Source organism: Streptopelia decaocto (assembly GCF_964273445.1).
Source record: "Streptopelia decaocto genome assembly, chromosome: 3".
NCBI classification, from domain to species: Eukaryota; Metazoa; Chordata; class Aves; order Columbiformes; family Columbidae; genus Streptopelia; species Streptopelia decaocto.
Window position 1 is genome coordinate 40051686 of NC_138656.1, and position 12342 is coordinate 40064027.

At 38.1% G+C, this 12342-nt stretch overlaps 1 protein-coding gene across 13 annotated transcripts in view; it reads left to right on the forward strand.

The window, feature by feature from the left end:
- Positions 1-1130: 1130 nt before the first annotated feature.
- The window catches only part of RGS7 (regulator of G protein signaling 7), a gene marked incomplete at both ends in the record, with an annotated part of 239621 nt that continues 228409 nt past the window's right edge, over positions 1131-12342 (forward strand). For 12 of the 13 annotated variants that reach the window (XM_082048678.1, XM_082048680.1, XM_082048674.1 and 9 more), the window contains one exon: positions 1149-1226. In XM_082048678.1, coding sequence (XP_081904804.1) covers positions 1149-1226 — 78 coding nt within the window. Of the gene's footprint in view, positions 1227-12342 lie in introns of all 13 variants that reach the window. The other variant, XM_082048677.1, reaches the window with a different exon arrangement.

A 12342-nucleotide genomic window follows, 5' to 3' on the forward strand; every position in this document is an offset into this window, starting at 1 on the left:
CCTTGGCCCAGGAGGTAAACGAGCCGGGCGGCAGCCGCGCTCCGTGCCGTTCCGCGCCCCCGCCCCGGGCAGCCCTAAGGGGAGGCCGGGGCGCCGCAGTCAGCCGCCCCGGGCGGTGCCGCCGCCGCCGCTGTCCGCGGTGCTGAAACCGCGGGCTCCGCGCCGGGCTCTCTGCCGGGCGAGCCGGTTCTCCCGGCCGTTTGGTGCCGGCACGGACGGGCACTGCGGGGCCAGGGCAGGGCGAGCCAGTGCGGTGGAAGAGGTGCAGTGAAGCCCGCAGGCGAGAGGTCTGGGGGGCAGGGGAGGGCTTTGGAGGGAAGTGTTCGGAGTAGAGCTCAGCCCTCCGGGCTCTCCGCACCCGGCCGTGTGGTCTGTAGATGGAGCACATTCTTACACCTGCGTGCAAAGCCGGAGCTACGGCATGATCTGAGCTCTTGCTTAGTGCAGCTCCCGTGTGACCGGGGGGGAGGGCGGGGAGGAGACGGGGCTGGCGATGGAGCCGGTGTTTTGCAGTGAAGTACGATCAAAGTGGGTGAAAGCCACCTAAAAGGTTTTCTGGCTTGTTTCTTCCTTCCCCCCGTCACCTGCTTCCCTTGCCTGGCATATGTGTAAAAGCACATACTTGTCTCTGAATTAAAGAGAAGTATAAAGCGTCTGTTTTGCTTTTTGTGTGTTTGAGGGTTGTGAAAGTTGCTATGGCCTGAGCTGTGAGGAGAGGGCACTGCTGAATAACAGTTACGAGCCGAGTCAGTCCTCCCAAAAGTGTGGTCTGGAAGGTGTGGAGTGGCCTCCTGAAGCCTCTGTAGGGGAGCAAGTGCTCTGTGAGGATGTGTCTTCATGATATGATGGTTAATGCTATGCCAGGGAGCTATTTGGAATGGTAATTCGTTAACATCTAAATTAGATTAACATTTCACATTCATTATTTACAGGCAAAAGAGATTAATGACAGTAAATGGTGAATTAGCAGCTTAGCTTCCATGTAAGTATGTGTTGGAGTAAGAGCATACACTGACTCTGGTAATATGTTGGTAGAAAGTCAGGTCCATTAATCATCAGGGAAGGAAGGAGACCTGAGGTGACGTCTTACTGAAATCACTTTTACCTTTTACAGTGCAACGTTCAAAAGCGGATCAAATTTGTGGGACATGGCACAAGGAAATAATTATGGGCAAAGCAGCAATGGGGTGGCTGATGAATCCCCAAACATGCTGGTGTACAGAAAGGTAAGCCTTTGTGTTTACAAAAGCTGAGGAAGGGACTTGAGGTAATGGTGAAGTCCTCAACTCTTCTGCCTAGCAAGTGAGGCCATTATTTTTGCTGTTTCACTCCAACTTCATGAATAGATGCTGCTGCTGAGCTTTACATTGAATGGAGCAGTTTAATTTCAGAGCAAGATCATCTCACACTGATTTGGAATAGTTTGTGTCTGTTGACATTTTTGATGCCTAATGCAGCTTAAATGGCATGTGCAAAATAGATCTATATCCAAGGAATTACTAGTGGCTCTTGTCTTGAGAAATGACTGGATTTGTTGTTTTAAATATTCAAATACCCACACATGTCAACTTTGCATCGTGTTCAGAAACAGCTGGGTTTGAATTTGAAATAATGTATTTCATTCAGTTTCTGCATTGATACATGTGATATGTGATGGTTGTGATATGCCAGAGACTGGAACGGGTTTTGAGTTCAAATGTTCACTTGCAAAATATACTTGTAAAATGAATTCATATCTTTAAAAGCTAAATATTAACTGTGTAATACAATATTTTGTACTTCTGTCTCTGGGCAAAGAATTTCAGAGTGCAGGAAAGTCAGAACCATTAACTTATTTCATATATGGGGAGAAACTGATTGAAGGTATTACTTATCTGCAATTGCTACAACTTCAAAAAACCAAACACATATACTCCAGATATTATCTCTGGGAAAAATGTATAATGTAGTTATTCTGATGGCATCAATAGACAAATTTCCAGACACTGAACTCCAATAGTGGGACTTATTTAGCCACTGTGTTTTCATTTAAGTGATGGTAAATACTTGAGGATTTTGAGATGCATTTATACCTTTTTTTTTAAAATAAAGCTTTAATTTCATTTATCAAAAGAGGAATGACACATTCTTATAATAATGGAGAAAATAACTTTGCTCTCACAAGCTGAAATACATAATTATGCAACTACCTGTTTATTCCTAGAACACAGTACCTTCTAACTTGTTTGTGGTTGTTTTTGTTAGGTGGAAAAAACCCCAATATTTTTACTTTGTTAGAGGCATTGACTTTTCCTTTTGTAAGTTAACTGTAATAGAAAGCATCCGATATATATTCAGTTTAGTCTTTAAGGTGAACTGAGGTATCACCAGTAACTGCGGTAAGTGTTCTTTTGTCAGAAATTAAATAAATAGACCCAAGTTGAATTTTGAATGCTTTTAATTTTTTTTTTTTTTTTTAATGTGTTGCTGATTTTGGTTATTCATATTTGCTGTTTTGAAAGATTAGGCTCTTTTTACCTAAGTGAATGAATTAATGAACTTGGTTATCCATCTGTTTAAGAACGCACAGAGAAAAACTCAAGGTAACTGTGCCACTAACACTACAAATATGTTTTGAAATCCAATTATATGCATGAATTTATATGGAAAAATATGCTGCATATATTAAAAGCAATATACCAAAGCTTATATTGTTCCTTATAGGTTTTTGATCATTCTAAACAGAATCTTTCCACATTTGTCACATACTTACACGCTGAGAAAGAAGTCTCCCCTCAGTTTATTTAGTACATGGAGGTGGAATATGGAGAAACTGTTTCTCTTGTCATGTGGTGACTTTGTCTGAGGAACTTGTCAAGCTTGTGACCCATTCTATTTAGTGTAACCTCATTCCAAAATTTAACATTGTCGCTGAGCAGTCTCAAAATTGAAAGGGAACTGCTGAGGCAAATGACAAGAATGCTGGTGTGGCAGGGGAAATTTGAAAATGGGGAGCAGGGATAGGAGACGAAACCTCAGGGGTACACTCAGCAAATCAAAACATCAGACACCTTTCTAGTTCTCTGTAAATCAGCAATAAAGGGATGATATCAGTTTGTGTCCTCCTGTGTGGCAGTGGTCCTTCTCTTGTTGTAGCTCAAGTGCAAGTGATGCACTGAGTATTAAACTTCCAAAGAACACTGACCTTCTACAGCATTACCTGCCATATTTATTTTTGTACATGTCAACTTATTTTTGTAACATGGTGAATGAAAAGATCATATAAAATTGTGCACACTGGTGTTAGAATACAGAGAGAAAACTAAGTAGTCCTGTTCAAGGAATAGGAACAGAATAACAGATAATTTTTTAAAAGTCACTTATCTTTTTTCTGCAGTATGGTATTGCTGTAATCAAATGTGTTATAAATTCTATGTCTAGAACATAAGAGGAAGGTATTTAGGTGGAAATAATTTAACTTCAGAATATGTAATCTGTGAATATATTTCTTTAATAACAACAACTAAATCACAGGATTCCTTGTAATACATTTGAAAACACAATACTTCTCTGTCTGTCATTGTGTTGGAAATGAAAGCACTGTGCAGAGTGAACAAAGAACTAGATCTGCCAGCTTCATGAAGGACTCTTTTTTTTTGGCCAACTGGAAAAGTATTAATAGTTGTTAGGAAAAAAAAAAGTAAACGTGCTGTTGGCTGGCTTTGGAAGGAAACTGAATTTGAAGTCTTATATTTTGAATAATGTTGCTGAAATCCACAAATGCAGAAATGCTTTCTTCTGGTAGTTTATACAACATCAAGATATGGAATAACACACATTTTGTGATATGTGTACCTGCAAGGAATAGATGGGGCATCTCTTACTACGTGTGTTAACATAGAACTAAAATTTGGCCATGATGAGTGAAGACTATTACGTATAAACCACAATTTTGTAATCTGGTAATTCTGCTAGTTAGTGTAACTTCCAGACACAATCTGAACTAAGTATGTTCTAAACTATATGGAGTTATAGCCCTAGGTTTCCAAATCCTGATTCTATCAGGAGCATTTTACAGAAAATTCTATACAGAATGAAGTTCTGGTGTTCACAAATTCAGTATTTTAGCCTTGAATCATTATAGAATCATTATTGCACTTCAAGTACATTTCAAAATCTTGACAAAAAAGGCTGTTTTTCTGTTTTTTAAAATGTATTTGGTTTGTGATTTGTTACTTTATTGAAGGGTTAGAAGAAAGATGATTTATCAAATTCTAATCTAGAGTAATACAGAGTGTAGATAGCCTGTTATTCTCATAGTAGCTGATATTCATAGACAAAAAGGGTTTCATTGCATTTTGCTTTCAGATATGATTTTTTTTAAGTCATCTTAGGATAATTAAATATTCAATGCATACGTAACTTTGAATTACTTATTTGAATCTCTGATGGAAAAGCCAACAGCACAGATGAATAGTTCCTTATATCATTTTTACATTGCCTTTTAAGATGCTTGTGTCAGTGTTTTAATGCCTTGGGGAATACTTTTTATTTTAATAGAATGTCAGCTGCATTATTCTTTTTGGCTATCAGCCTAATTATAAAGTAATGACATGTGACACATTGTTGGCACTGACACGCCTTAGAAAAAGTCCTGAATTTTTCTGCTGATAGCCTGAGGCAAACATGAAAAATGTAAAACCCCTGCTTTCACTTCCTCTCCAACAGAGTCCATTCCAGTCAGCAATTAAAAGAGACAAGACACCAGAATCCATAGAATTTTATCATCACAAGTTTCTCATACAGGAATCTCGGATTTCAGCAGCACTAAATTACTGCCGCAAGCTAGGTCTTAAAGAAGAAACTTGAGATGCAATATAAAGCCCATATAGTGCAGCTTTTCAAAGTTTCAGGGCCTGATCTGCCTTTTTTAATGTCATGCATGGCGCAAATAATCGAAAGAATAAGAGTTGTCTTTGAGCAACTTCCATTTTAGACCTACTGCTAGTCCTTCTAAACCATTGTCTGTCTTTCTGGTCTGTGCTTTACTTAGTTTTTTAGTCAAACATATGCTGCAAGGATTAGGCGTTCTAATTTGTAAGTTTAATGGTTATTGTATTGCTGTCTGAAATAGCTTCATTTGAGAGATCATAGTTCTATTTTGTAGCAATAAGATTAGCCTTGTCTGAATAGTAATATTGTTGTGACCGAGATTTTGATTCTCTACCTTCCTCACTGCCGTGACTGTTAAGATAGATTTTGCCAAAGCTGATTAGAATTACTAACAGTCGGGGCTTTCAATGCTGTGATGAAGATAATTAGTTGTTTGTTCTGTTCTTGTGACAATTGTTGAAGGTCATATATGCCAGTACTCATGTATAGCAAGGGCTGAATTTGTAATCTCAAGCTACTTCTTAGTTTAGTGTGATCTGACATTCTTCATAAAAGCTATTTCTCCAAAGCGTGATGCTTGGCAAATGCTGTTGTAAAGAAGCAGTAGCTGTGCAGTGACAACATTCGAGGAAATAGTGACCACCATCTTCTAATAACCATTCTCTCCTCTGCTTATACCAGAGATGACTTTCAGTGTAGTGTGCAGATAATACTGTGTTCTTATGTGGCTTTTATCAACTGCTCCCTTAAAAAGATTGTTGGAAGAAAACAATATTACAGATAACTGTATTCCTTAGAGCCTGTGAGGCTAAGTAATGACATGGTAGGTGGGAGTTTTCTAAATGCTGTCATTTACTTTGATAAGGGAAAAATTAGTCTGATACTATGCATTTCTGAATATGCTATCACAACCTATGGAGGCATCTTGCTCCCAGTATAAACTACCGTAGTTTGTTACTACATTGCAAATGCCAGGGTACTCCATGGTGCTAGAGATAAGTGGTGGTGTTTTTCTTTTTTTTCTCTTCTCTAATTAAATTACAGTATACCTCTGCATTGTGCAATTTCTTTTTCTAAGTAGAAGTGGTCCTGTTGCTGTTTGTGTGGATCTTCAATGCCAGTCTTGGTTGTATTCCAATGCTCATTGTTGTGGAATTGATGGAGAAAGATCCATATTTGTGGACCTCAGGAATTCCAGCTGTAAGAACAACAGAATTTGCCTCCCTGTCCAGTATGAGTGTTATAAAGGTGGTGTTGTAGTTCTGAAGTCCATTACAGAGGTAATATTTAGAGGACAGGAACTTAATACTGAAGGACAGAATAGTTGCTAGATGCTGTGGAGTGCCTTTCATGTGGTGAGACTGCATGTGTCCCTGTATGCTCTCACCCACATGTTTTATATCTCCCCCCTGTGCAGTGAGTTATATTGATGTTGTATCCTCTCCTGGAATGATTATTGTTAGTACCAGCTGTAGCGTGTGTGTTTTGGTATCATTTGTGATGAGTGGTATAAAGGATTTGACTGTCTTCGCAACTATACAGAACCACTGAAAGTGCCGAGGAAACTTGATTAAAAATATGTCTACCTGAGTCTGCAGGTGGCTAGAGCTGTGGGAGGCGCACCATTGCTTTGGTGATTCCTGCTGGTGTTTTCCATCCCTTCTGTTCTCCTCTTCCTTCCACTAGGTGTAGAAATATATCAAGTGATACTGCAGTGATAGGTTTACTGCTGCTTACTGTTCTGAGCTTGATATACTCAGATCACTGGCATTACTGTCAAATACAAAAGCCCCACAGAATTCTGTGCCACCTTGTTACTTCCTCTCTCCATCCCACATGTGCCACCTGAAAACTGTATGTGCCTGTTTTGATTGTGCGATGTCATTTTCAGTTTCTCTGCTTCTTTCTTTCAAAGCAGTCTACATTTGTAGCTATGGAAACAATGACGCTATTGATAGTGACGTGCAATATGGAGTCAGAAATTGTTTGTTTTAGGGTTTTGAGTTTTGTTGTCTTTTGCTTCAGTCTTAGAACATTCTTTGCAGACTGCAGGAACTTCAGTAGTAATCTCTATCACATAACGTTTGACAGATTCTCACCAAAGCTGATATGAACTGTAATGAGGCCATATTAAAATACTTATATGTAAATACAACTTGTTAAATTGTGGCTATTTTCCCAGTCCAGGAATCACAGGCCAACTGAAGCAAGTTGTAATTCTCAGTATAGGAAGCACTACACCAGCTTCTTAAAATCAGCCTGTAAGAGCTGCTAGAAGAGAAGAATTTGGGCTTATGAAGTCCATTTACAAATCTAAATCCCAGATCATGCCTAGAAAGAACAGAGTGAAGTCACCAGCAGAATATGTTTAATAATTTTTTATATGTTATAGAACTTTTCTGACAAAGTGTTGGAGAAAGGTAGAGACTGCAGATATACAATAATGAAGAGTATGAACAATAGCTGCTTTTCAACTATATCTCTTAAAAAAAACTTACAAAAGAGATGCACCTAATTATTCACTGTGTTACAGATGGGTATGACTGTAATAGGTAAGAGCAGCAGTAAAGCTAAAAATCCTTTTTTTTTTTTTTTTGGTAAAATAGAGGAAACTATTTTCTACAGAAGAGGGACCCTTAGGGCTTAGCTTGCAAGATACTGCCTGGCATGGCTTCCTTTTTTTAATTTATTTTTTTTTTTATGGAAAGGTATTAATTACAGTAGTGGGGAGAAGAAGTTGGAAATGCAGAAGTATACCTTTTGTCAACTTTGATCAAGACAAGAAAAGTCTGGATTTTAATAATGGTGTTATGAACTATAGAAAAATGAGTAAGGGAAGAAAACTTTGAGGGTGGGATTAGCAGGAGGGAGGGGATTGACCACTTTAGAAAAACATCTCCAATTGAAACTTGGAGATGATGATGCAGTGAAGAAAATGTACATGTACAATTTTCCACGGCGAAGGCATGAGTTGATAATTTTTATTTTAGTTTTGGTTGCCACCAGCTATAAATAAAAGTTGTATATAAAAAAGATTGAGCTTGTTATTAATGTGTTGATTATAAGAATAACTGTAATACATATAGCAGGAATAAAGTTGTCTTGGAAGCCACAGGGGGCGTTAGCCCTTGGAGCTGAACTGTCTGAGGAGCAGACTTGAGAACTGTATCTTCATCTGGAAAGTGACAAATGCCTGGAGTTAGCGCAGCCCAAAAACCAGAGCTGTAGGAACAGGTATAGGAGCATTTTCTAAAGCCATTGTAACTGTCAAGGAAGTATTTACTAGATTACATACAGACTTCTTAACTGACAGGGATGAGAGCTTGGCATTTGGACTATTTGGCCTCCTAAAATTTGAGGCCTCTTTTGTGCTCCTGTGTGTATATAACTAGAGAGATGACACTGTAATGTATATTTTATCTGTATTTTTCCAATGAAGATGCCTATTTTTCAAGGTTTTTGTAATTATGACATTTCTACTCAATTGAGGACATCTTTGATAGCCATTAAATGGAATTTGAAGTGTATTAGATCCACACTGTAATTCAAATAAGAAATCCTTTTGGAGAAGTCTCTAAGGATGTATCATGTTGTCTTCATATCAAAGATGTGCTGGCTTAATTCTGAAAAACCTTAAGCAAGAACAAAATAGACCCCAAGGGCCATCCAGACAGAATTTTATCCATCACTGTGAAATCATAATTCTTCAGGCATTCTTCTACCAATTTTACCTAAACCAGGTAAAACAGAAATTTTGAAGCTGTGTTAACTCTTCTCCATCACTTCTGCTGGAGTTGTGTGTTTCCTTTCTCCTTCCTTTGATCAGGGCCGAACCCTGTTTGACTAACATAGTGTGAAATTCTGGGGAGGAAGGATTGTGCCACAGAGGAAGAGGTAGCAAACACAGAGGATCTCATCACAGGGCAGTTCAGACATATGAGGATTATCTAGCTGAAAGTGAAAATTGCTCCCTATAACAGCAACATTTTTTTTTTCCTTTCTGTTCCAGTTATTCTGGATGACGTAGATGGTTGTATAATGTGAATGTATATGTAGGTACATGCATGTGCACTTATAGTATTTCAGTAGTCTAATCTAACAAACAGATTGGGAGTTATAAATATCCTCCGAGCAGTCCAGGATCCTGCTGCCGTGGGACAAGCAGTGGCAGTGGGGTGAGTCAGTTTTTGTGATAGATTCTGTGGGGTCAGGAATCTTACTGGCATGCTGCTTTTGTGGCTGTTATGCCTTTGTGACCTTCTTCTTTGTTGATTAAAGGGCAATCCACATAAAAAATACACAAACAGCCCCCATGGAACTTATTTTCAAAGGAATATTATGCCAGCCAAGCCCACTTTTATTGTAATCTGATTATTGATTCATAGTTGATCATAGGTGAATAAACATGAACAGAAAGCTTGTACTGGAGCACATTTGGGTATATAATAGTATGTGATGTAGCACTATTCTACTTTATCTTCCACGTTGTAAAAATGAATTGCACTGAAGTATTTCAAATAGCTGTTATTTAAAAGCATCCTAAATTCTGATGGAAAACCACAGTTTTTCTGATCTACTTTTATATCAGGATGAATAAGCAGTTTACTGAATGCCTTTTGAAAAAGAGACATATTAGTGCTTCTTAACACCTACACTTTTCTGAACTACAGACTTTAAGAGGTATTAATCTTCCATGAGCTAGATTCTGCCCTCAGATGTAGATTTACAGCATCTCTTGATATCAGCAGAAGTCATACAATTGCATTTGATATAGAATCAATATCAACTAGAAGAAGGACAAAGATTAATACTAAACCCTCAAAATTGCACAAACTCGAGGCAGGTATTTTACAATAAGATTTCTCGTTATGTTGTACGCTTTTGACTATATGGAGGAGAAAATATAGAATGTTTTGTGACTCTACCACAAAATCCCTGATATTGGCATGTTTAATGCTGCAGACGTGTGAGCTGAAGAAGTTGTTCAACATTGTTAAACAGGATGGCTTGTTAGTGGCAAATGGAAAACTTAGTGTATGAATAATGCTATCATACAAGGCTATAACAAGATTTCTGTATGGCTTGAATATTTTAGCTGTATCATCTGTAAAATAGGTGGTCTGCAGTATAATTAAACTAATTTTAGTGAAATACCATGAAGATCAACTGTTTACTTTGTACAGAGCACATAAAATTTATCAAAGTACTACATTGCATGGTAAAGTACTACAGTAATAAGAATGCAGTTTTAGACAATTAGAATACTATAAATTACAAAATTTCTAACCAGCTGCTCACAGTATTGCTAGCTTTCAAATATCTCAGTTTTTAAAGAGTAACTAAGCAACGACAAATCTCATTCAAGTCACTAGGAGCTTAAGTTTTTTAGTATCTTTTCATAAGTCATGCCTGTTACTCTGTGAAATCATCACAGTACCTGAATAAAATATTTAGATTCTGGCTTCTGTGGTCTGGAGGGAACACCAGTGTCCATCAGAGGAGAAGAGCCATATTAGTACCCAGTAGGGCTAACACAGTTTGGTTTCCAAGAGAAAGGAGAAATGCCTTTGGCTTGTTTAAAACAGGGATGAATTATATAGTGCTTTACCTGTGCTCATTTCTTAAAAGCCTGTAGTAGGACAACAAGATCTCTTCTATGGGAAAAATATTTTCAAAGTTTAAGCAGCTCCTCTGTTCCACAGACAGTTGTGATCTGAAGCACTTAGGTTCATTTATAGTGGTAAAAGTAGTTCTGATTTTTCTTTCTCTTTACTATCAACTCCACTTCTATAGCATTACTTTTGGATGCTGAACTTCATATTCAGCTGTTTACTAAACATGCTGTCCTGTTCTTCTATTGAGGTAGTGTTTGTGTGTCATTTTGAGGTACATTCATAAGAAAAGTATGTGGACATATGTTCTATTACATAACTGTGTTTATATTTATCTCTGTGGATTTTATATGTGGCTGTCATGCCATTAACATTTCAACAGCAACTTTGGTACATATTTGGTCAAGCAGGCCATCACCAATGCTATTCTCTCAGTGATTCTTTTGGTTTATGTTCTTTTTTTTTTTTTTCTGTTGAGATATTGAGGGCTAACTTTGATTCCAGGACACTGGAATTGAAAATCCTTTCTAGTTCATTTTTCTAGTGTTTAGGAGCTCTCACTTCAAACTAGGGAAAATAGGACATGTACAAGTATCAGTGTGTAACTGTGAATTGCTTCTGAAGGTTCTACCTTTCCTTCTAATTCACTGGTGTCTGTTATCTAAATGAAGACAAACACAGATGTTGAAGTGTCAGTTTATGTTGTCTGGAAGGTTGTTAGCACAGGACTTCGAGTGGCCATCCTTTTTTTCTTTAAAATGTATTGAAGAACTCTGCTGCTTGCTTCCTTTTCCAACAGGAATTCTACCCTTTGTGGCCTGTGAAATAGTTTATTTAAGTAGATATGATTTTATGGGGCTAATTCTTGGTCACTCTCTGCAATACTAAAGGACATGGAGGAGGTTCAAGGAGGAAACATTGCATGTGAGGCACTGAAAGAAAGATATTTAGCATCAAGTCATTCTGTCACTTGCAATATGTTTGACTTCACAAGAGGTGTCTCACCAATTTCTCTGTCTGGCGAATATGGCCAGATAACCAAGGGTGAAGGGGACCACGAGGACTGTGCGGGTGCTTCTGGACACAGTGTCATAAGTTCCCTAAATGGTGCCCTTCCCCCTGGGCAAGGAACAAAGCTCCCGCAGGGATGCTGAGAGGGATTCTCTTGAGGAAGGAATTAATGCTGGTCTCAGAAACTGTCTTCCATGCTAGATGTTGATGTTTGCTTCCCGTTCATATTGTTGATCAAGTATTTTGATGGTGATTTTAGTTCATTGATACTTGTTCTGCAGTATCCTGGGTGTCTCTACTGCTGTCACGTGTTCATCAGCTAGCCAAAATATTGCTGTTTGTGGCCTGCACTCGTGTTACACACTGAAGGCTGTTTGGCTTAGCATTCTGTTGGCAAACTGAAATGATAATTTCTGTGCATAAAATTTAGAATTTAAGTGTAAAAGAAGAAGTGGCAAAGTGAGTTGGGGAGACTAATCAGAAGAGGCTGAGACTAGATAATTTCGGGTTTTCCCCTCAATGCACTGAGTGGTCTTTACATCACCTTCAGAATAGTATTTGAGGATCACCAAAATGGAAGTGAAGCTTGATACAGATTCAGTTGTTCACATGATTTGATCCAAATGTCAGTGGTTTTGTTCTTTGTTATCTTGACAGGCCTTAGCAAAAGGAAATATGTTCCTGTATGTTCTCACTTTTCTTACATATTCCACCTTTTTGACCTTTTCATATAATCCATATAGACATGGCTGACATGAAAATATTAGCATCAATTTAAGTTTTAGCCATATTGTTGACTTCAGTCTAATATTTTTGTCCTATTCTTTTACAAGCTATCTTGAATAGT